We start from the raw sequence: 24723 nt of genomic DNA on the forward strand, positions 1-24723 counted from the left end.
AGTGGCTTGCTAATAGTATTCCGTCAGTATCCCACCGATTGTAGTATACCCCTTTTTGCAACCAAACGCGCCAACTAAAGAATGTTCCAATCATAGACGTCCTTCTCCATCCTCCAGGACTCAAGCAAGATATACTATCTAGACTAATAGCATCCAAACCTTCAACCGTGTTGTTTGCTTCACAAAAATGCGGGCTCATAGCCCTCTTCACTGCCAGCGATCCTTTTCCGCCGACTGCTCAAGAACAGATCAACCATCTGCTTGCTTCCCATAACCTGGGGGTCAGTGTTCTCATCTGGTCCGTATGAAACATCGCCTTGTCCTTCTGAGCACTCGTTCTTAAGCGTACGCCTTGAATGGACATTCTCGCTTCCTCTCGGCCCCTGATCGGTCGGTAACTTGTTGGAGCTTGGCGACTCGACCACCTTCCCGAATTGTTTTTCAACGGCCTCGCCGATACTAGACGTGTGCCCATGGACAGCTTGGCTCACGGATTTTTGCTGTCGTCTCACAAGCTTTACAGGAGAAGGGGTCCGCTGTTGCGGCCGAGGGCCTAATACATTCGCGGACCGGGCATGTGTCAACGGGTTCTGTCCCCCAGAATCCTGCGCCTTCTCCTTCAACTCATTCGTGGATAAGTTGGATCTTTCAGTGCCAGACCCCAAGCTTGCTGCTGATAGGGCCGCCCTCAGTGCACTCTTGAGAGGGATAGGCGGGGCTTGATTCTCCTTATCTGAAAGGGCGTCTTCATATACCGACACCGGTCTCAGCTGGTGACCTCTATTCAAAGCGCTTGACTCCAAGTCACCAAGGGTATTGTCTGAATGCATTTGGGCTGGGGGCTCGGTAATTTCTTCTTCCTCGTCGCAGTCACTGATCTGAGCCCTTTCTCTAAGGTGACCAGATGCTGGTGGGAATCGTGTTAAGGACAGGTCTTGTTCACTACCGCCTTGGTGGTCCTCTGTGAGTGTTGAATCTTCAAGTTTGGAAACATTTGCCGACAGCCAGGTTTTCCATTCGACCGAACTGGCTGTAGAAGTGAGACGACGGTGGGATTTGGTGGGTATTTGAGGCTTTGGGGGATCAACAAAGATTGTGACCGCTCCGAGGTTGCTGGGTGGACTGGGAAACCTATCCACCAACGGACGAGTATGACAAGTAGGCCGTGAATTCTCCTCTTCATTGGAATATATACTTTCCGAGTAGTGTAGTTTGCCATCTACATCCGAGTCGCATCTGCTGATGCTACGAATGGGCAAGTTGTTCAGCGACGGCATGAAAGGGTTGAACTCGGATGACTTGGGAGACGCAATTAGGTCCGTGGCTTCTGCTGTAGAAATAGAACCTCGAAGTGCTCTTCGGTATGGGCTCTGGGTTCGGGAAAAGGTGGCAAGTCGGGCTCCCAAAGAACGCCGATGGGCGAGCCGACAAAGTTCGAACACGGTGAGTTTCTTCCGAAGGCCCAGACTGACCAGCTGCATTTTCGGCCTGGTACGTCTGAGCTACTGTGTCACAGCCTTGTGCGCCTGAGGATCGAGAGCTTGGCCTGGGGTCCTCTGTAGATGCTGTACCGGGTCCCCTCTCGGCTACCTTTTGTCCAATACTCTCGTCAGAGACGACATGACGGATGGTTGGAGCCAATGAGCTCCTTAGTGAGGCTGTGTCATCTACCGAGGATCGTTCAAAGCTATGCTTCTTCCCCTTCTCAAGAGCCAGCGAAGCTTGTTGGGTTTCGTTAAGTCTCTTCATCAAGGCCGAGTAAATCCTCTGGCTATCCACGTTGGCGGATGGGTCGACCGGGTCTTCTTGTGGAAAATTGGCGATTAGACCCCTGTCCGTCCACTGACGAGCTAGGTCCGGTCGTCGAGACGCCGACGAAGATATATGGGCTCCGTTCTCCTTGATTATTGACAGTCTTTGTCTTTCCCATTCTCTTCCCTGGCTACTCGTAGCGGTTGACATGTGGATATCGGAATTGGTCCAACTAGTTACCCGCGACTTTTCATCCGATACTTTTCTCTCGCTCCGAAGACTTTCCAGGCTTACTTGGTGCGATCTCAGTTGCTGTTCAGATGGCACGGCGTGAAGGGAAGGGACCCCAGATGTCACCCGAGAAAGAGCTGGGTCTTCCAGTAGAGCATCATGGGCACCAGGGTCTTCTGTCTCAACTTCTACTACGTGGGTTTTCTGGGCTTCGATCTGTTGTGGCGGAAAGACTGCTTCGTCGTTCTCGAACTTTGCCAAGTTAAAGAAGCTCTTTATGCGTTTTTTGAAGGTGTGCGACACCTTGCGAGCCTTTTTACTGATGCTTTTATCTTTAGACGAAGTTCCAGCGACACTGAAGCTCCCTGACTCGGTAGTATCGCTTGTGTCCCGCAGGGTTCTTCTGAGCGCTTTGTCTGTATGGATTTTAGAACCGAGAAGCTGAGAAGAGTGCGACGGCGAAGACTGCTCTCTAGTCGACCCCAGTGGGTAGGCGTTGGTTGCCCTCGTAACTAGGGGCATGCTTTCGCGGCGGGTGCGTAGCGGCCGAGCTTGCTCGCGACGGCTTTTCAAGAAGCTCATTGATTTTGGGGCCTTCAAGTCCGTGGGCGGGATATTTTCGACTATCTGGCAGTAAGCAGAACCGAGACGCGACCGAGGAATGTTCTTAGAGAGTTTGCTACCAACTGGCTCTCTTGCACCTGGTGCTGTACCGTCGAAGCTCGAGAAGAGCGATCTTGATTTCCGAATGCGTCGATAGGAAGAGGGTTCAGAGGCGATGTTATCTTCAGGCGTATAGTACTCCTCACTAGTAATGAGTGCGTTGATGTAGTCGCCAGCGGTCCCTTTGGCAGCAGGAGCCAGCCCAGACGCTGAAGCCCTGTCGGTTGTTGGCCATGAGCAAGGGGCATCGTTTTCCGAAGTTCGCGGCTTTGCGGTGCCCAAAGCTCTCGAAGGGGTTTTGTCATGATGCCTTCGTAGCTGGGCCAAACCCCCTGACAGCTTTGGCTTGACGAAACGTACGCTTTGTTGTTGTTTGCAGCTCGCAGAATCGTTGCTTCGTCTGTCCGGGGAGCTGTAGTGTCGGTCCAGTGTCGGCCTGTTGGACTGGCGGGACGGTGGCCACAAAGCAGACTCGGTCGCAGAACGCTCTCTTGCCTGGCGAAAGGCTTGAGTAGCAGCAACACGAGCATCCCGCTCAGCTTGTTCCGTAGACATGTGAAGAAGCTGGACGCTCTTCACCGACGAGACCGATTTCCTGCGATCTAGACCGCCGGACTTGGTACTGTTGCGTCGCTGCATGGTTTACCAAGCCGCAATGATTACTATTACGGAAATGTCGTGTCGAGCGATGCTTGAATTAGAGAACCTCAACATGCGGAGGGGTTCGTATATCGGATGATGCAGTAAAGGGCGATCAAGCTGACTCGAGCTGGCAGCAGCAATATAACCAAAAGAAGACAGGCCAGTGACCGTTCTGCTGGACAAATCGATAGAGTTGACAAGCCAGAAATCGTTTGCACCCGTAGTAAGATGATGTGACTATACATGAAATAGAGTAAGAAGCAATGATTCAGAGATGGGAGCTCACTCAACAGACAGCCCTGATCAGAGGCGAGCAATAGAGCTCCCAAACACCGCATGGCAACGGAAGGTACTGCGTGTTGACATCTCGGTCGGTTGTCAAGAAAGAAAGAGTGTTGGCTGATTCATACAGGCCGTCGCTTCCCCAAAAAGCCGCCGCAGACTGTTGTTATCTGTGCCTGCCTCCATCGCCTCGACGCGTGCTTGGGAGAAACCAAAACAATCATCAACAGACATCGTTGATCGAGAACACAGACCATTATTGGCACGTCAGTACAGGGCGCCGTGCTTGCCTGAACAGTGATGGGTATTAGGGAGGAGCGCAAATAGGTCTGGAACATACGCCTGTTCTGAGATGTATTGAACTCAATTAGATCCACATTGACTTATATGATACTCTTTCCCCCCAAAATAGAGATCGCCAACCAAGTTAGCAATACGCGATTCAAATGTACACCAAAGTCACGTCGTGAGCAAGTCTTTTTATCGTATTCAATCTTGTTCTATTGGCCTTATGGCGAAAACCCTAACATACTATCAAGGAGAAGTCCTACAACCCACTAACATAACCCGACTCATCTGAAACCAGTTACGTGTGTGAACGCCCTTACTGGGCAAAGATACAAGTGGCATAGCGTCATGTAGCGCTCTACTCTATCTAGGACTCGAACTCCTCGAAGAAGTGCTCAAGCTCCTCCTCAACCATGTGGTGAATCTTCTCCGAAACCTTCCCGGCCTTGTTAGAGAAGGACGAAACGCCCTTGACAATAGTACCCGAGACGACATTGAGGTCCTTCTCGATGGCCTGCTCAAGGTCCTCGAGAGTGATGGCTTTCTCGGACTGCTCCTTCTTGGCAGTGTATGAACCCTTCTCAATGATGCTGCTGTAGTTGGAGTTGCCACCGCCGTTGAAGGCAAGGAGGTTAGGAGTTCCACTGGAGATATCAGACAGAGCGCCCTTGGTGGCAATGCTGAGCAGGTTAGACTTCAGCTTCTCGGGAGTAATATCGGCCATGCCGTACTCGGAGTCCTTGCTGGGCTGGAGAGACAGGAAGTAGGCAGTCAAGCCGCAAAGATGGGGCGAGGCCATGGAGGTACCGCTGATGGTGTTGATGGCAGTCTTGCTTCCAGTCCAGGTCGACTTGATGTTAACACCAGGACCAAAGACATCAACGCACTTGCCCCAGTTGGAGAAGTAAGCACGGTTGTCACCGAGGTCAGAGGCACCGACAGTGATGGCCTTGGTGGATGCAGCGGGAGAGTAGTTGCAAGCGTCCTGGTTGTCATTGCCAGCAGCAACAGCGAAGTGAAGACCAGCCTCAACGGCAGCGTCAACAGCTTGGTCCAGAGAAGGAGACTTGCCACCACCAAGAGACATATTGGCGACTGAGCCCTTGAAGCCCTTGCGCTTGCCAGCCTTAGCAGCCCTGATGGTATCCATGTGGGCAGACGCAGCCCACTCGACACCCTTGAGCACATCACTCATGGTACCGGAGCCATTGCTGCGAAGGACCTTGACAGCGTAGACATTGGCCTTCTTGGCCACACCGTATTGCTTACCAGCAATAGTACCAGAGCAGTGAGTACCGTGGCCATTGCCATCGATATCCTGATCGCCGTTTGGGATAGTCTTGCCCCACTTCGCACGACCCTCGAAGTCGACGTGGTCAATGTTGGTACCAGTATCAATAATGTAGGCATCAACACCCTCGCCACCGTCAGCGGCGTAGAGATACTTGTTGAAGTTGCCGAACCCAAGACTTTCGCGGTGGGAGATACGGGCCAAACCCCAGGGGGCGTTCTTCTCGAGCTCAGGCTCATCCTTCGACGACATGGTGTGGACGATCTGGTCCCGCTCGATGTGCTCGACCTGTTGTGGAAAGGGCATGTCAGTCGATGATCCATGTACGGGAAGTGAATTGGGGTGTCAGGAGGTACTCACATCAGGGTGATTCCGGACTTGCTCGATGGTCTCATCATCGAAATGGCCGGAGTAGCCCATGAAGTCGGCGCTGATCTTGTATGTGTGCTTCAAGCCGCTGAAGACATCATCGACCATGGGGAACTGGCCGCGCTTGCGCAGCTCAATGCGCTCATCCTCGCGGGCACCGTGGATCTTCTGAATCCACGACTGATGGTTCGAGGCAGATGACTCCGTCACGTGCTTCTTGAACTTGATGATGTATTGGTTGGGAATCTCGTCGGAGCTGGACGATGACAAGATGGGAGCAGCTCCGCCGTGGATCGTCTCGTGGCTGAAGGACGGGGCGGCGGCGGCGGCGCAAGCCAGCGAGAGAGCAATGACGCCCCTCATATTGAATGGGTTCGAGGTTGGATAGAGGTGTGGTGCAAACTTGATTGACCAACTGATAAGTCTACCTGCGACTCTGTCTGGTGAGGTCTAAGCGATGGGGAACGAAAAGAAAAACCCGGGAATCAACAGCAGATGCCCAAGTAAACAAGTCGTTGCGAAGTTAATGCAACTACGGAACGATGAGATAGATAACGATGGATGATGGAGATGGAGGAGATGAAAGAAGAGAAGAAGAAGGAAGAGGGAAAGAGGAAGCTGTTGGTCACAGATAAAGGTGCCAGTGTGGTGTGTGTGTCGGCTGCCTTCCTGCTACGTCCAGGACGATGGGCGTGTGGCGCTGCTTCCCAGCAGGAGAGTGGAGCACCTTGCGTAGCGGCAAGCTGGCGGGTGCAAGACTTAAGATAACCACTGGGGGGCAGGGGAGATCGCAGCTGTGCTTGTGGAGACACCGGAGAGTGAGGCAGAGCGACGAAGAATGGCTGCTGACATTAATGGCCACTAAGCTGCTTCCGGTAAGCTGCTCTGCGATCCTTCAGACTGACTCGAGCTTCCCCAAAGCGCACTGCGGCTTTCTGGGGATCGCGGCACGCTGGAATTCTTCATCGCAAATGCAATCTGACTCGGATCGGACGGTCCCATCTGCTTCAGGTATATAAAAGACTCAAATGGACTATCTATCATCACACCTTCTGCGCAACCAGTCAGTCCATCCGCCAGCGAGTCGCAAGAGGCAGCAGCCCAGTGCCGGCTCGGCCAGTACAGGGCTATCATAGGTGGATAAGAAATAGGGATACCTACGCGTAGGTACCTCCCTAGGCTGCTAGGCTCGTAGGCACGCATTCCCCCAAACGCGAGTGACCTGATATGGCTCGCTTGGCGCCCCAGCTAAACGCTAGGAAGGTTTCCGAGGCAATGCAGAGCGATAAGATACGGGGCAACGGGGGAGCTCTGGAGTCTGGAGCTTGCTCGCGTTAGCTGCATCCGCTTCTCTGTCTGTACCTGAGTGGCCCGACCTTTTACGTACAAGAAAGAGCCAAGAGCAGGCACACACAAGCTGATGAATGCAATGGCTTACTGATGTGCTCAAGAACACCTTCGCTGGCCTCATATCACCATGGTTGTCGAAGTTTAGACAGCTGCCTCGGACCCCGATAGCATTTCAACACGTCATGCATCCGTAGACAAACGGATAGGTGTGCAAGATCCAATGTAGCTTTATCTGTGGCTAATGATGCAGCCCCTAGATATGCTCTGGACCCTTGAATACCACCACCCACCTCCATTCACTGAGCTCTCTCGAGGCTCCACAGTTCTCTACTGCCTGCAATTCAATCATAATGTGCTATCTTCTTCTGGTTCTGGGTTACATCAAATCGAAGTGCGTGACAGCTGGCTTCTTTTGCGGCATGCTGTACTGATGTCTGATGTCTTTTGATCTCTTGATGCCTGTGCTGCCAGTTATGATGATGGTCTTATGGCCGACGATGTCTGACTGTGTTGCGATGACACAATCGAAAGCTCGGACGTTCTCCCAATCCCGCCTAGGTGAAACCAGAGATAGCCCTCCTCTGGTATTGTCTTCAATAATTAGCTCTGCCTCGACAGGCAAACATGGGGACTCCGAGCTCGGCCAACAAGCCAAGTCTCCTGTGGCCCTCCCTCTTTTATTGGCAAGCTGAGGGTGGGCAACGACCCCTAACCTAACTATTGATTAATACAAAAGACGGTCATTCGGTCCCTGGCACGTGTGCAACTTTCCCATGTTTGTCTTATCCGTCTTCCGTTAAGGTCTTACTTTAAAGGATGGTGGGGCTTCTCGCCTCTTGTTGACGCGGCCTGCCTGGCTGCCTTAGTAACTGTGCATTGTGTTGCGGATGACGACTGGCAAGGGGGAGCTTGATCAGCTACCAACACGAAGACATACGGTGGAATCATGATCAACAGCACACCGTTGATGTAAAGCCAGGCGTGGTTTAGATAAGGGGAAAGGACTGGGCAGATGCTGCCACTACATACCTACAGTATGGATGTGAAAGGGGTACTACCAACCAGTTACTTATATCCGGTCCCCGACTATTGTCGTGTGCAAGCCAATTTATGGGGGTTCACTCTACCAGTTCAAAAGATAAGAGATTCGAGACGTGCTGTCCGCATCGCAACAGCCAAAGCATCATTGCAGGCTGGCCAGCACATAAAGTGATAAACCCGCTCTCTGTTCAGCAGCACCAAGCCTCAATACTCCCGAGAAGCTACATATGTGAGGCAAGCACAGTTCTTAGAGATCTACTAGGTACTAAACTTCCATACACAACTCAAACCAGGATCGTCAAAGTCTACTATGTCCCATTATGTTACCTCCTCGAGAACAGAACATGTGCACGTGCATAATAACGGTGACTGTGCAATCGGGGTCTGGTCGGAGACTGGCAGCGGCTGGATTGAAACAAGCAGCCTATAAATCTTCTTAGAAACACCAGGCCATAATCACTCGACACTCATCATGTTCCATTTGAGGTTGCATGTAACAAAGAACTTGGGCGGATCTGCATGAGAACCCTGGATGAACCCAAGTCAATACGGGGCGCCGGGCGCGCAGCTTCGACGCGGCTGTAAATTTAGCACAAGTGGGATGCGATGACTTGCTTGGGTACCTCACAAGGCAGCACAAGCCACACATCTCAAGGCTGACACTTTTTTGAATATCTCGTTGAAACCAGAGCACCGGCCCACCACGACGCGACTGTGTCCAATTCCAGCATATCTCTATCAGTAACTCGTTACTCACATTCGCAAGGCCAGTAGCGACGTCGTATCTATTTCTGTAGTCTGCATTGAGTGTCGCGCCCGTTGTCGGTGGCCCCCGCTACGAGACGTCAGTTGTTTGCACAAGCCTGCCTGGAAGCATCCCTACTCAAGTTGCTAAACCTTCGCATTTCGGCAGCTCTGTCTCTAGCATTATAGATCGAGTTCGGCTATCGATGTTGCGGAGTATCGGTCGTCGAGAAGGCCCAAAAAGGGTGCAAAGAACTGGGGTGGTGAATCATGAAGAGCAGGCATCCGCCACGATAACCCGATCTCGCCGATGAGCTAGACAACATGTCTACCCGACCAAGCAGATACCGTTCCTCCACGTCGGCCTCAGCGCCTTCGTCTGTCTCCAAGGCGTTAGAAGTCCAACAAAAGCTGCTCGATTCCGTAGCTGCCGTGCTATCGACTCAACGAGATCCATACCCCAACATACAAGAATTAGTAGCCCACCTTGATCAGATCGAGCAGCACCTCAACGCAGCGAAACCTCCCAGCTCCGTGCAAGATGATTTCAGGCACCTCCACGGCTTCCAGCGCCTGTTCGATATTCTCCGGGCCTATTTGGGCTTCTACAACCCGCAGAAACGCAGCCAAGATGAGAAATCGAGCTTATTCCGACTCCTCGAAGCGGTGCTTGGTGTTCTATCGGTTGCATTCAACGCTCACCCAGGGAACCTGCGCTACTTCCGCACGCGAGTCGAAAGTGGTGGTTGGGAAGCATTAGAACAGTCGATAGCAAGCATCGGCCTCGGCGGTGGTGATCTAGACTGCTGGACTAGCAGCCAGCTCTTTGGAAAACTATTTGCCTTCTCGTTACAGATGCCAACACTGGGTGTATTCTGCCAAAAGACGATATTCGAAGATATGCCCGTCATAATTGGGAACGCCGACCTTGGCGAAGATGCTCTCAAAGGCGAAGAAGGACCTTATCCTGAGGAGCAGGCAGCTTTAATCCAGGATGCGGTACGTGCGGTCATTGGGCCGGCGACCAAATTGCAGTACCCTGAGGTTATCAGAACGGTTGTCGACTTTTGGATTTCCATGCCAAAGGGTGCAGATTCGCAGTCAATAACAGTCTCCCTATTAGTGTTGAGGGTCATCGCAGAGGTAATCACGGCCTCGAGACACAATCTCTGTCTGGTACACGACACTACTGTGCATTCTCGTCTACTTGCGATATCCTTTGACAAAAATGCTGCCTGAGCGGTGCAGAGCACAACCTGGTTATGGAGATATGCAGATCCTTGATGTCTCTTGGAGTAAAGAGGCTTGCCGATGCGCAGGCGCTGCTTATGAACCCGTCACCAGACGCTTCCGAGCACTGTTTAGAAATGGTACAGAAGCACCAAGATCCTCCTTTCATACAGTTTGATCTTTCGCTTCATGGACATGCTTCCATCGACTTGCCCAGCCTTGGTCGATCTTTTCCACCTTCTTCCTCCAATGGGTATACGTTCATGGCATGGATTCGGGTGGATGAATTCGACCCAAAGTCCCATACAACAATATTTGGAGTCTTTGACGCAACACAAACATGTTTCCTACTCCTATACCTGGAAAAGGATACTCAAAACTTCATCCTTCAAACGTCAGTCACATCACGGAGACCGAGTGTTAGGTTCAAGTCGTTCGCCTTCAAGGAGAAGAGATGGTATCACATAGCTCTTGTTCACCGCCGCAAGACGATGTCCGCGAACAAAGCTTATTTGTACGTGGATGGTGAACTTGTAGAACACCTCCAGGCAACATTTCCATCGCCTCCACCCCTTGCGAACGGAAGCACAGAAAGTTTTGCATCTTTTGCTTCCAGCAACAACAAGACAATGCCAGTCCAGGCCTTCTTGGGCACTCCTCGGGAACTATCATCCCACCTTGGTGCAGGGATTGTTAGTTCTAAGTGGTCTGTAGCCACTGCTCATCTATTCGAGGAAGCATTGAGTGACGATTACCTGGCTGTTCCCAGTCGTCTTGGGCCGCGCTATCAAGGCAATTTCCAAGACTGTCTCGGCGCTTTTCAGACTTACGAAGCCTCTGCGCACCTGGGTCTGAGAAATGATCTAGTCACCCAGGGAAGGACGGCTCGGATCTGATCAGGGTCATCAGAGACAAAGCTGGCTATGTTATGCCAGAAAATAGGCTTCTCCTTAGCCTGATGCCTTCATCAATCATCAGAGAACGGGACTCCTTTAGCGACTCTCAGCTGTTTCGGTCACTATCTCGGGGGCCATCGCATGCACTGGGACAAATGACCATGAAGAGCGGTACTGGTATTGCAATTAATACCGCTTTACCATCAGTCAACGATGCACTCATTCGCGCCAGTGGTGTCGCTGTTCTGTCAGGCGAACCGGTCGTTGCCGTGCCTCGACATCTCGATGATGCCATGTGGCAGCTCGCCGGCTTCACTCCTCTAGCCTTGAAGATTGTCGAAAGAGCCTCAACCGCCGAATCCCTGACCCGAGCCGTTGAAATGGTCTTCCGCTGCGTGAATTCAAGCTGGCGGAATAGCGAAGCAATGGAAAAATGCAATGGCTACAACATCATGGGTATGCTCCTGAAATGCAAACTCGGATTGGCACCTACGGGAGCAGAGAACATTACTGCGCGCCTTTCCCTGGATGATGTGGAGATAGACAGGCTGAGTTTCCAGCTTCTAAGTCTCGTACTTGAATTCGTGGGTTACGATCACAAAAACTCGCTGAACTCGATTATCAAGAATCCTCTTGCATATCGTATCCTGCTAGTTGATTTCGATGTTTGGCGGAGATGTGTTCCCATCGTACAGGAGCTGTATTACAAACAGTTCATGACTTTCGCACGAAACAGCAAGTATCACGAGTACAACAACCGGAGACTCCTAGAATGCGTAAGTCGATGCTCTCTCTATAATCTTTTGACATGCGGCTAATTATTACAACTATAAGGCGTTGTGAAACGGTTATTGGACGCGCTCAAAGCTGAGCCTCTAGCGGTTACGGTCTTGCCATTCTTCATGGATGCCCTCCAAGAGCTTGTGCAGTGCAGCTACAACACCGAGGTCCACCGGTCCCTCGCATTGTTCATAACTTATGCCTTTCATGCCTCACCCGGGTCTCTTTCCAGGACACCCAAACCGAGCTCTGCCACCCTCGCAAGACCATCATCGGCTACTACTACTCGCCCTGTTGTTGACACGATGAAAGCTGGTCATGTTCTCAATACAACTTTGCACAGGAAACAGGTCGGTGTCAAGATATTGAAGATGTACAGCGAACTTCTGTGTCAGAAAGGGAACCTCAACTATATTCGGAGATTTGCCAAGACGGTAACCAATAAGGTACTTGATTCCAGGATGCCAACACGTAAATCCACACTGACGATGGCGCAGTGGTTACTTTATCTCCTCACAGAAAATGACCCCGAGGTTGTAGTATATGGAAGCAAGATACTCTCAAGGTTACTCGTCACACACGGCTCAAGCTACGCGAGCAAGTTCTCTGGCAAATCAGGCGGCTTTCATATCATGGCCCATAGACTAAAGAGGTGGTGGGATATACCAACAATCTGGCCAATCTGCTTCAGTATACTCTTTGGATACGATGTCGCAGAGATAGACTTCGACAAGAGTTTCGACTTCTTCAGCCTGCTCGAAACCTTTGGCCAATGCAAAATCGCGTTTCCGGAGACGTTGCCAATCATTACTTCCATGCTTCAAATAGGGCTCAAGGACATCTTACGGAATCAGGAAGACCCGGCTTCGCCTCGCGAGCTTGGCTCGCCGCAAGGTGCTACTATTGACTCGAACGTATTTAAGGGGAGGCCTCGAGGTAGATCTATGTCCCTCGCCGAGGAGTTGGAAACCAGGCGTGAGTATTCCCCATCCTACAACTTCTCAAAAACTAATGTTCGACCAGAAATGCCACAACCAAGCCAAATGAAGGTGGCCGGCAATGCAGCTGTCTTGCAAACTGTCATCCGCTTCTTGGCCGATATACACAGCCGATCTATGAACTTCAAAGACTTTGCTCTGTCCTCCGAATACGTAAAGCTACTTTTGGCAGCTTTGTACCCAGTGATCGTCAGTACTGATGCTGTCCGCCCTGAGACGGAGCTGGATTCTCGCGACTCAGCTTTGACTTTTGAGGGTGGAGACGTATTGATACGTCCAATTGCTGGCACTTCTGCCCCAGCACCGATAGTCAGAACCTCAAAGGCCGTTGACACTGCGTTACAAGCACCGAACGATACGTTGCGAGGTTCGCCCCTCCGCAAAGCATCGTCTTTTGTACTGTTGACTTCTCAGAGACCACCGCAGCTTAGCCCTGCTCGCTTGACACATGTCATGTCTCCCAAGAAAAAGGCCAATTCTCAAAATACCAGTCATGCAGTACTTGAGGATATCATGGAGCTGGTCGTCAATGTATTTCTGGACCAGCTCTTTTACCGCAAGGAGTTCCCTGGCTTCGGTTTGTTTATAATGGTCCTTCCGGGTTTCCAAGAGCACCAAGCATACTTCGAATCTCATGTACTACGCAGCACTATCCTCCATCTTTCAAATACCATCAAACTGGACTGGAAGCTTTTGATTGAGCCCCGGATACTCACGAATATGGCCCGATTCAGTATGCACATGGTAGAGGCAATTTTTGAGGGGTGGTTCATGAACGGCGCCGATTCAATGCTCGACTTCCTCGGCTTCCTATTGGAGTATCTCAACAAACCAGAGGTTTCCAAGATAAAGAGCGTCAGACTCTGCAGCCAGGCCGTGTCCACCATCAGGACATCTTTTCTCAAATGTGTCCTTCTAAAGCTCTCCGAGATGGATGATTCACAAAGCGCAGACACAGAGGCCATGTCGTCTTTGAACAAGATATTGTATTGGCAAATGGTGATCTTGGACTCGCTCTCCGTTGACGATGACTACACGAAGCTTCTTTGGTTCCAGTTCTACGTCAAGCTTGTTGATACGCGTGAGGCGGTCAGTCTCGCAACAGTCAATTTCTGGCGTATTATGCTGGTCCAGAAGCCAGAAGAGAGTTCAGCCATATTCCAGCAGTTCACTTCCACCGAGAAATCAAACCTGGTTTCAGAGTTTGAAAAGCTAACAGAGCTCGACACTGAAAGCTTCGTTGCATGGGTTATAGAGCACAGGGCTTCTCTCGACCAACTATTTGCCAACGGTCTCTCACGTACATGGGAGGATTTTGTACGACTAGAGAACTCTAGAACGATTGAAACAGCCAAGTCGCGTCTTGCTAAGCGCCGCGAGGTACTAAAACGGTGGCAATTAGAGAGCTCTGAGAGGGAGAGTGCAATTTTACGCCATGACATGACCAATTCCGCTTGGATGAAGTCGATATATGGCTCGGAACACTTCAAGCACCAAAGGCTGCTCCAAGATCAGCAAGACGACGTGTTGTTCCATTCTTCGGAATTCATGAGAATGAGCCAAGACTTAACACGCCCGGGAGCTGTGTTGCAGCAAAACAGCATCATCAAATGGAAGCTTGATAGAACCGAGGGCCGAGACAGGATGCGTGCCCGCTTGTTACCCGATACAGAGCCACAAAAAGAGCTTTTCCAGCCTAAACGAAGAAACACTGACGCATCAAGTCGCGGGATCCCCCCGGTTGCGCCTCCTTCGGCCAGTCCAAAACCATCAAATGTCACGGCTGGTGGGCAGCCGCCGCCTGCAGAAAGTAAAGGATACACTGAAGGGGTCAACGAAGGCGAATCTTCTTTGCAGCCCAAGGGAGGAGAACAGACAGTTGCCCCCGACGAAGACTTTGAAATGGTAGATGACCCAAACGATCCTGAGCCCGACGAAGCTTTCGAAGACAAAAATCGTAGAGTCATGCGCCGCCTGGAAAGTGGAGATCTTGTCCAGCAGGTATACAACATCTCGCGCATTGTCGGCTTGGAGGTCTGCGAGGGGATTCTGCTTGTTGGAAAGGACGCATTGTACATCATGGACAACTATTTCCAGAGTGCGGAAGGCGAGATTGTCAACATCTGGGAGGCCGCCCCTGAGGACCGTGATCCTTTTGTCCAAATCATCACTAACGACAAGACCGACACTAAGGGCTTCTCGTCACGGCGGAGAACACAGGACTCTCGCAGTTGGCGTTGGCAGGATGTGATCAGCGTGTCCAAGCGCCGCTTCTTGTTTCGTGATGTAGCCATCGAAATCTTCTTCACGGACGGGCGGAGTTATTTGCTTACCACCATCAACCCAGCAATCAGGGATGACATGTACCTCAGGCTTGCGAGTAAAACACCGCACACCGCTGGAGCTGCAACACTTCCAAACCCAGAAGATGCATGGCGGCTTGAGTCCCTTAAGATTCACGAAGAGCCGACACAAGGCCTCGGGGCCAAATTCGGAGGCTTCTTCAACTCTTCGCCGTGGAATCCTTCACTGCGCAAGTGGCAAAGGGGGGAAATGTCAAATTTCCACTACCTGATGCTGGTCAACACGATGGCAGGCAGAACCTTCAACGACCTTACCCAGTATCCTGTCTTTCCGTGGATATTAGCAGACTATACCAGCGAGGAATTAGATCTTGAAGATCCGGCAACATATCGAGACTTGTCAAAGCCTATGGGAGCGCAAACACCAAGTAGACGCGCTGACGCTATGGAAAGGTTTAATGCGGCTGTAGAGATGGAAGACCAGGCACCTTTCCATTATGGAACACACTACTCTTCGGCCATGGTGGTAGCCTCCTATCTGATCCGTCTGCCCCCTTTTGTACAGTCCCACGTGACAATGCAAGGTGGTACCTTCGATCATGCAGACCGACTCTTCTACTCGGTGGAAAGAACATGGCACTCCGCATCGCGTGAGCGAGGTTCCGATGTGCGTGAGCTGATTCCGGAGTTCTTCTATCTACCGGATTTCTTAACCAACATCAATGGCTACGACTTTGGTACTCGTCAGGGGTCGGGTGGCAAGGTCAATGATGTTGCTCTGCCGCCTTGGGCAAAGGGGGACCCGAAGATTTTCATTGCCAAGCATCGCGAAGCACTCGAAAGCCCTTACGTCAGCCAGAATCTCCACTCCTGGATAGATTTGGTATTTGGCTATAAACAGCTAGGGGAGGCTGCAGTGCAGAATGTGAACGTGTTCTCGCCTCTCTCTTACCGCGGTGCCATGGACCTCGACAATGCCGGTGCCGATGAGAGAGAGCATGCGACCAGTGTCATCTACAATTTCGGGCAGACACCTCATCAAGTCTTCACTAAGCCTCACCCAGGCCGTGAGAATATGAAGTTTCCCGCCAAGCGACTTGATACTACGAGCTATGCGCTTGCCCGGATCCCTCATCCTCTGCTCGAGAGCCATGAGCGGGTTGCGTCTCTGATTTATTCTCCCAAATTGGATCGATTGCTCTGCTCGTCGCCGTTCCGACTCAATCTTCCCCCATTCTTTGACAAGTATTTGGAATGGGGCTATGCCGACCACAGCATACGGTTTTACTTTACTGAAAATAGGAAGGTCGCAGGGGTGAACGAGAATCTCCACACGGGTCAGATTTCCTGCCTCTTCGTTGCGGACTCCAAAACGTTGGTTACGGCAGGAGAGGACTGCGTAGTATCTGTCCACGGCATTCAAACAGCGGCCGGCAAACCGGTTGAACTGGTGAACCGGTCAAGCCTGTTTGGGCACAAAACACCGGTCACCACCATTGCAGCTTCCAAGGCTTTCAGCACGCTGTTGACGGTCTCGATGGATGGCCACGCCTTCCTATGGGATTTGAACAGGCTCGAGTTTGTGCGCAAACTACCGAATAACCGGGCGGTCGAGTGTGCGCGCATCAACGACATATCAGGCGAAATCATGCTTTGCTCCGGGCCGAACGTGGCATTGTACACGGTAAACGGCGAGCTCCTTCTGGATCAGAACGTGTGCGAGGAGCATGATGACTTTGTGCAGTCGTGCGCTTTCTATGAGGGGTCGGGCAGTGAGTGGCTAGAGAGCTTCCTCGTCTTCACGGGCCACAAGAGGGGCCGAGTCAAGATATGGCAGAGAACGGTCAAGAACGGGAAGTGGACGCTGGAACTGATCCGACGCCTCGACCATGCCGATGCCAGGAGTGAAACGAGGGCCAACACGGAGGCTGCCATCACTTGTATTACGCCTATGCCGCAGCTTGTCTACACGGGTGACGATGACGGACGCGTGGTAAGTACAATACCTGCCCTTTTGACTTCTACATTGGCTTGTGACGGAAATGCTAATATTGCCTGGTAGTACGAGTGGAACCTGATACATAGAGAAAAGTAGAATAAATCTATGTCATCGAGGCAGGCAACGAAGGTCCAGTGGACGGATTGCTGCCTGTTTACCTCCTCAAACGGGACAGTTTGAGCGACACAAAGAAAGGGGCTACGAGTGTTAGAGCAGCAGCAATAGAAGGCAAGGCATTAGAGGGGAGTTCTGCATTTCATAGTTGGAAATGACAATCGATGATGGGGTCCCACACAGCAGACTCTGCGCAAAGAGAAATAGATGGTTGGCGAGTCGAGATACCCCCGTCCAAGGAACCGAGCATTGAGTGCTCAGAGATAGCGAGCGAGGCGTATAAAAGAGCGGAGCGATACGTCGTTTCGTGCAAAATGCAATTTAGCTGAATTCAACACGTCCTTCTTTGGTGTTTTTACACTTGGCGTTGTCGCCGTTCCATTGTGTTGACGTAGGCCTGCCAGCCGAGCCTTTCCCACTGCGCTCGCTCTCATCGAAGTATCGAAGCAAGACCGTCGCCATCATATGTACAAGAGCGGCATCGCTCCCTTTCGGCCCCCTATACCTTTGCTAGTTCGCACCGCATTCCACCACCCATGGGGAGGTTTTTTTTGTTCTTGTTTTCCTTGGCCTAATCGTCGTACCCGCTCAACTGTTTCCGGGGACCTGTCGGGACTGTTCAAGGCGCACAGTTGTTAGCTTTACCTACTTGCTGCAGCACGGGGAAAGAAGACGCAATGCCGGCTGAGCAGTCATAACGCACTTGGGTATGTCATGGGGACCGGAGGTGCTCGGGTGTAGCCGAGTCTCGACTGGATCGGCGGGACGGTGACGAGCATGACAGGGCCGGCAGCGCCGATGACGACGGAGTAGAAGTAGGCCGGGCGCTCGCGGGCGGACCAGCGCAGGTACCGGAGGGGGCCGGACCAGAAGCGTGGTGTAGGGTTCGACATTGCTGTTTGCACGACGACGACGTGGTGTTGGTGTTAGCTTGTTGCTGGAATTTGTGGTTGTCCGTCCGGGAAGACGAGAGAAGGCGCCAATTCACGAGACCAATGGAGGGGAAGAGGAGGTTGTCAACGTACTCAATTGGGCAGCTGCAATGGCGCACAAAGGACGTTGGGGATCGGGTTATGCTGGCTTGGAATGGAGCTCGTTCTATTATCTCCAAGAGTCCGTATCGTCATTGCGAGACTCCCGTCGTCGGTCGGCCGGGGTTGACTGGCAAAATGCCGGAGAAATAGCTCAAACAGCTGTAGAGAAACTGGAGACAGTGGACTAGCTGGCGGTACTTGGATACCTTCACCCACCTAAGTCTTGGCAGGAACGGGCTACGTATGCCAGACTGGAAGGAACCACAGCCGCCACCAAACACCCAAGCTCCCCAGCACTGATAGATTGTAGTAGATTGACCAGGTGTGTGTGCGTGTGCGTATGTGTATTTGATGTATGTCAATGAACTTTTGAGACTGACAGCTCTCTTCCCTCTACGCCCATTGAATTGATTCTTCTTAGAACCCTCAATCAGCTCAATCCAATGCGCAGCAACAACTTGTAGCTGTCGCTGTTGTCCTTTTTTTCCCTTTCGCTCTCTTTCGTTCTAGACATTGAGCAATAATGACTTCCCTCACCTCTTTCCTCCTCCTGCTCTTCACAGCTGTTGCTCAGGCCATCAGCTCTAGCGGTTCGAGGCTCCTCGTCGTCCTGGAAGATGTCGCCGAGAAGGCCCAGTACTCCAAGTTCTTGGGCGACCTAGAAGGTGCGCACACAACTCAATCTTCTTTTTCTGCTACAACAATCTACATGTATAGAAAAAGGTCGCCGATTACTAACTCTACTCTAAATGCTGCAGGTCGAGGATTCGAGGTCACATACGAGACTCCCAAGAGCGATTCGTTAAACTTGTTCCACCTGGGCGAGCGATCATACGATCACATTTTGTTCTTCCCTACGAAAGCTAAGGGTATGCCGAGCCGGACAAGAGTATTGGTCTAGTTGGAGAACATCTGCTAATATGAGCGTGTCGCCAGGCCTCGGCCCTAACTTAACTGCCAACCTCCTCCTTCAGTTTATCAATGCCGAGGGCAACATCTTGTTGGCCCTCTCAGGCCAAAAACAGGCTCCTTCCTCCATCGTTGCGGCCCTGTCAGAGCTCGACATCCACCTTCCTTCCGAGAGGACTGGCCTGGTCGTTGACCACTTCAACTACGACGTCACTTCGGCCGACGAGAAGCACGATGTGCTCCTGCTACCCACGCCAGGCGCCCTGCGCTCCGGCGTCAAGGACTTCTTCTCTCCCGCTACCCCCAATGGCGAGGTTCTTGCTCTTCCCCAGGCCATTGGCCAGGTTCTCGGCAACGGCGCACTCTTGACCCCTATCCTCCGAGCTCCCACCACCGCATACAGCTACAACCCCAAGGAAGAGTCGGAAGTTCTGGGCGACGAACTTTTTGCCGCTGGAAAGCAGCTGTCTTTGGTCACTACCGTTCAGGCCCGCAACTCGGCGCGCCTCACCGTTGTCGGAAGCGCCGACATGCTGAGTGACCAGTGGTTCGATGCCAAGGTCAAGAAGGCCGGTGGCAAGGCGGCCGTTGCTACAGTCAACCGAGAATTCGCCAAGCGGGTATCCGGCTGGACGTTCAACGAGATTGGTGTCCTCAAGGTCAACTGGATCGAACACCACCTCAATGAGGAGGGCCAGGGCAACCAGAGCAACCCCAAGATTTACCGTATCAAGAACGACGTGGTAAGTGACCCCGCAGACACGACTTGAGAAATTTGACTAACGTGCCTTAGACCTACTCTATTTCCCTGTCCGAGTACGAGTGGGACCACTGGGCTGCCTTCAAGGTGCCAGCCGACGACGATCTGCAGCTCGAGTTCAGCATGCTTTCGCCCTTCCACCGTATGTCCCTGAAGCCAACTGTTAGCTCCGAGGAGAGCACTACGTACAGCACCAACTTCAAGTTGCCTGATCAGCACGGCATCTTTAACTTCAAGATCAACCACAAGCGACCCTTCTTCAACAACATCGAAGAGAAGAACACCGTCTCCGTCCGCCACTTTGCCCACGACGAGTGGCCTCGTAGCTACGCGATCAGTGGCGCATGGCCCTGGATCTCCGGTATTGGGGCTACTGTAACTGGCTGGCTCTTCTTTGTTGCGATTTGGTTGTATAGCAAGCCCACAGGAAAGGGGGAGAGCAAGAAGACCAGGTAATCGAGCAATGCACTGGAATCATGATGGTGAAAGGATATCTCGGGTTTGCTCACCACGGCAAAAGGCATCTACGAGCTATAGATTGCTGCTGGTACGAGAGTATTGAGTCGCATTAGATGAGTGATTCGATGCATGTATATTTCATGAGCAAAACCTGGTTCTGAATACAAAGGAATGACATGAAGCCCTTGATACTGCCATGGATGCGGTACTGAGTCTCGTGTATCGAAATCTTGCTCAACACCAGCACTCGGGAGGTACCGCGGGGCTTGTGCTATGTTGCTGCAATATAATAGTATGGGCAGAGTCACCTGGTAGGGCCGACTCAGTGTAAATCATCCTTTGTGATTCCAAAACTTTTGCCATAAACTTGCTCGACCCAAAGCTGATCCTAGTTACTCAAAAATCCCACACAAGGCATGGATGGCATAGCGTCAAAAGACATGCGACTGGGCAGCGCAGCATTTAGTCATTCTGTTGATCATTAACTGCCAATAATGGCAGGAGATTGGGTTGCGCACAGCTGGCCATCGCAGGTAGCGCATCATTTACCTCCCCAAGACTTATAAGCGTATGCATATGATTGACGATGGATTATACCGTGTTTTTGTACTCGCGAAACTCATCTCACAGAAATCCCTTTTCTTGGCAAGGGGTACGAAGAAATTCATAACAGCCATCCGGCCAATTCCTCGTTTACAGCTACGAGCCTGCGTTAAAAAGGGGCAAGAAAAGCATAGGGATGTATATAGATTACCACTGCGGTTACACTGGACTATATAGTAGAACCTGGGCCGGACTATCAACTTCTTTTCCAGGGGAAGAAACAATTAGCTTGCAGCACTCCGTCCAGTCGTCGTCATTCAGAGCCCACAAGCAGTACTCTCCCTTCGAGTCCACTCAAACGGGCACAGATGATCCTCTCCTTTCTATTTCCAGGTAGCCGGTCCGAACGTCTCGCCATCTGCTACGTGCATGCTGATGGCTGTTCCACTCTGGTCCAGGTTTGTAAACACATCGAGGTTGCCAAACCACTGAGGCGGCGTGGCGTTGGTGAGCTGCAAGGTGAGGAAAATAATGACTGTGGCCACGATGAGGCCGCAATCGAGAGCAGCCGATGTGACTATAGATCGATGTTCGCGTTAGTAAGTGAGGATTGATAATAACGGACGACTTGTATATTTACGTGAGCCGTGACGTACCATAATTGTAGTGCAGCCACCAGCCATTCCACTTCTTCCGGATCCAGTAGTTGAACGTAAGACCGACAATCTATATGCACGCGGATCAGTAAGTATTCCCGAGTTACCAAATAAATCCTCGAGGGTTAATTGGAGTGGACGTATGCACTTACACCCCAGCTGATATAGTTGTAGTCAGTGGCAGGCGGAATCATGCCAGAGCCGCCGAAAAACAGGGGCATGCTGACATAGCGCCAGAAGGACTTGGGATAGCGACGAGCGAAGAACCAGGTGATAACTGGCGTGACAGCTCCGACCAGCCAGAACCACTGGAGGTTGGCGTACAGCGCTCCTGGGCTGAACATGCGAGCAGGACCGATAGCACCCCACACAACAGAGGCCGTGTAGAAGACGCCAGCCTGAGGGCACGTATATGAGTCTTTCTGGTCCTCGGTGCAGATACCTTCGATATTGCCTGATAGCCCAGTTCATGACTGCAATCTGGAGGATGGCGGACCAGAAGGCAGCAACAAGTTGCGACCAGAACATCACACGAGGGGGAACTTTCATATAATGCCCCAGTTTCAAGTCTTGGGCAAATAGAGTGCCTGTGACATGCACAGATAACCATAGTTCTTGAACATCATCATGGCCAAGGGGCGGCCCGGCAACATGTAGCCGATGATGAACTCGGTCAGGACGTTCAGGCCAATTTGGATGTTGGAGATAGCCTGCACTATGCCGATGGGGACGGTCCAGATGATCGGGATGATCATACAGATCACATATGCCCAGGCCGGGAATCCGGTAGGCCAGCCGCAAACAACGCCGAAGGAGAGACCGATCATGACGACGAATACAGCGAGGTACCACCAGTCTTCGGCATCACGGTACTTCTTCATCAAACGCAGATGCACGTCGTCTTCCTGATGGCGTGCCTGCTTCAATTGCGCCCAAATCTCCTTGCCGTGGTACAGTGCTGTATGGACGATGACTGCAGAGACCGCAGCAAACGAGAGTCCATAGCAAAGGGCACTGCAAAGAGGTTAGCTTGTCCATGTGGGAGGCGGACTTGGCGTATCTGTGTTACTTACAACTGAGTGCTGAGGAAGAGCGGAGAATAGTCGTGATAGGCCTTCTCAACAAATTGCAAGTTTTCGTCCAGGACTCTCGTAACGTTGTATTTAGCCCCAGTGTTGTCGAATGAGGACGACGACTGAGGTACAAAGTATTGACCGTACCACACGTTACTAAAGTGAAGACCGATGGAGACGACTTCGTACATGACGAAAACACCCGCAAGCGTATTGGCGATGGCGTGCCACGGGGGAATCAAGGGGCTTAGTGCATACCCGCTGATCACAGTCCAGTCAAAGGTCAGTGGGATTAGTCCGTAGCCGTGGAGACCCCCGAATAGTTTGTTCACGACGACATTGTCCGGCTTGGCCCAGCAGACGAAGGTGAAGTAAGAAAGACCCTGGAAAATCCAGCCTGGGAACCAATACCAGACGAACGAGGCCCCGAAAACGATCAGGAAGTACTTGTATTTCCCCATCTTCCAGCCGTTGGCCTTCGCAGTATCTACCTGAGGGCGGTCATGCAGCGTGTAGAATAACTGCGCGTTCACAAGGGTCGAAGGCCAGATCATGGCGGCGGGCCAGACGAGGAAGCGTCGTGCCAGGCCGGCCAGGCCAAATCCAGTGCAGAGGGTGGTGATTCCAAGCAGCAACTGGAAACCCCAGCCGAAGTGCTGCTTGTACCAGAACTCCTGGGTGATTAAAACGTCCGTGGCATAGAGGAAACCACCGCCATAAGCAGCCTATTTCGGATGTCAGCGTGAACCGGCGTCTCGGGGGAGAGTTCAGTCGGGTAACTAACGTTTGACATGACAGTAATGACAACATGTTCCTTGTAGTTGAATTTGCCGGGCTTGAGGTTGAACTTGAGGCCGAACACATTAAAGACTCGATCAGGGAAGATGAGATCCCAGCCGAGACCGAGGGGGTAGGCAACAAGCTGGATAACATATGTGGTGACGGAGACACCCGGGTTTCGCAACGAAAACAGCATGTTCACAGCAGAGCCAACAGTGCAGAGAAGCATGCCAATAACCCAGGCACGGACTGTGTTTGCGGGCATATCTTCATCGTAATTCCTCACGGCGGCGCGGACCTGGTCGGGGGTATGAGCATCGAGGCATCTATTAGTAGCACAAACGGGCTTTACTCACCTCCGGGTACGGGCTGTTCTCTTCCAAAAGCGTAGCCTCAACCTCGACACCCTTCTCGAGGTTGCCAGTAGCGAGGACGGCACCGACATCATTGAGCTCCTCGAGCGGAAGATTGGGGTCGAGCTTGTGCAGCTTCTCGAAAGTCTGGAGGTGACTCAATGCCTCGACTCCAGTAGCGCCAGCATCGTCACTGTCGGTTTGCGGAGTGACCTCCGTGTGGTCGTTTCGTTTGCGTAGGTTGAAGAAAGACATCTTGGCTGTTCCAATATACCGTGGCAAGGAGTGTATTTGGGAAAAGAGAAAAGCCCAGTTGACAATTCCCAAAACCGGCGATACCAAGTCACATTGAAGAGGAAGAAGTCTCGAGCGAAGTCTTTGCAGCAGCGACAGGACTATGACTTACATATGTATAAAAAGACGAGACCGGGGTTCGAGGTCCCGGGGTGCTGGGAGGGTGGCATGTCTGATCTGACGGCTGCTGATCATAGCATTCTTTTGAAATTGGGTGAATACAATTCCAATCTGGTCACTGTGACCGGCCGCAAGAGTCCGCAATGCAACATGAATGTTGCTGGCGCCACAATACGAGACCTTCCTAAACTGGTTGGAAGCAGCAGGCCGTCGCCACTTCGACAAGCAGGGGCTTGCTTGCCCGCGCATACAACGATAGTTCGTGTGAATCCAGATCCCAAATATTGCAGGGGGAAAAGGCGATCGTTTGTACTGCAAGGTGGGTAACAGGGAGGGTGAGACAAAAGGCTTTATCGTGCATCATGATTGGGAAGAGAGGCAGCAGACACTCTGCAATTCCCTGTAGTTCTGCCATGTCTTGCCTCTCATTAGTGTCGACTATTTTCGTCCTACATAAGTCTTGAGACACGCATCATAATTCTCCTCGCGTGACAGGCCACAGCGAGGCCGGGACAACGCAAGGGAAAAGAAGCAATCGTGCCAATGGGCTTCTGCAATGGCCCATTAAAGAGGCACCCAGGCCCCATGCAAGATATGGTGCTTATCTCTCTGCATGGTTGCTGGGTACTGGATGCTGGAAGCTGGGACCCTTGATATTATGGATGGCAAGGGTGGCCCGATTGGCTGCTGATGTTGCATTTGACCAAATTGTTGGATGCAGGATGCGTAAAACTAGCCTATAAGCCAATTGATCAGTATGTAGCATCAA

At 51.8% G+C, this 24723-nt stretch overlaps 6 protein-coding genes across 6 annotated transcripts; 2 read left to right on the plus strand and 4 right to left on the minus strand.

Annotated features, from left to right (window-relative positions):
• Positions 1 to 179: 179 nt before the first annotated feature.
• On the minus strand, positions 180 to 3285 carry PG994_007708 (uncharacterized protein; the record flags this gene model as incomplete). Its single annotated transcript, XM_066859117.1, has 2 exons — positions 180 to 1327; positions 1473 to 3285. The coding sequence occupies 2 exons, from the start codon at positions 3283 to 3285 to the stop codon at positions 180 to 182; spliced, it is 2961 nt and encodes a 986-aa protein (XP_066714604.1).
• A 940-nt stretch (positions 3286 to 4225) lies between these two features.
• PG994_007709 (Subtilisin-like proteinase Spm1) lies at positions 4226 to 5881 on the minus strand (the record flags this gene model as incomplete). Its single annotated transcript, XM_066859118.1, has 2 exons — positions 4226 to 5437; positions 5510 to 5881. 2 exons carry the CDS (start codon positions 5879 to 5881, stop codon positions 4226 to 4228), a joined length of 1584 nt encoding a protein of 527 aa, XP_066714605.1.
• A 3096-nt stretch (positions 5882 to 8977) lies between these two features.
• Positions 8978 to 16955, plus strand: PG994_007710 (WD repeat and FYVE domain-containing protein; the record flags this gene model as incomplete). Its single annotated transcript, XM_066859119.1, has 7 exons — positions 8978 to 9740; positions 9902 to 10589; positions 10751 to 11555; positions 11910 to 12005; positions 12057 to 12534; positions 12583 to 16853; positions 16923 to 16955. The coding sequence occupies 7 exons, from the start codon at positions 8978 to 8980 to the stop codon at positions 16953 to 16955; spliced, it is 7134 nt and encodes a 2377-aa protein (XP_066714606.1).
• Positions 16956 to 17544: 589 nt separating this feature from the next.
• Positions 17545 to 17866, minus strand: PG994_007711 (NADH-ubiquinone oxidoreductase 9.5 kDa subunit; the record flags this gene model as incomplete). The annotated part of the gene is made up of 2 exons (XM_066859120.1): positions 17545 to 17588; positions 17677 to 17866. 2 exons carry the CDS (start codon positions 17864 to 17866, stop codon positions 17545 to 17547), a joined length of 234 nt encoding a protein of 77 aa, XP_066714607.1.
• Positions 17867 to 18530: 664 nt separating this feature from the next.
• PG994_007712 (dolichyl-diphosphooligosaccharide-protein glycosyltransferase 48kD subunit) lies at positions 18531 to 20132 on the plus strand (the record flags this gene model as incomplete). Its single annotated transcript, XM_066859121.1, has 4 exons — positions 18531 to 18672; positions 18766 to 18876; positions 18944 to 19659; positions 19710 to 20132. 4 exons carry the CDS (start codon positions 18531 to 18533, stop codon positions 20130 to 20132), a joined length of 1392 nt encoding a protein of 463 aa, XP_066714608.1.
• A 929-nt stretch (positions 20133 to 21061) lies between these two features.
• On the minus strand, positions 21062 to 23933 carry PG994_007713 (uncharacterized protein; the record flags this gene model as incomplete). The annotated part of the gene is made up of 7 exons (XM_066859122.1): positions 21062 to 21255; positions 21335 to 21404; positions 21487 to 21788; positions 21942 to 22348; positions 22408 to 23132; positions 23192 to 23485; positions 23544 to 23933. The coding sequence occupies 7 exons, from the start codon at positions 23931 to 23933 to the stop codon at positions 21062 to 21064; spliced, it is 2382 nt and encodes a 793-aa protein (XP_066714609.1).
• Positions 23934 to 24723: the final 790 nt, after the last annotated feature.

Source organism: Apiospora phragmitis, assembly GCF_038363925.1.
Source record: "Apiospora phragmitis strain CBS 135458 chromosome Unknown utg000007l:2111988.0-4706623.0:1.0-2598199.0, whole genome shotgun sequence".
NCBI classification, from domain to species: Eukaryota; Fungi; Ascomycota; class Sordariomycetes; order Amphisphaeriales; family Apiosporaceae; genus Apiospora; species Apiospora phragmitis.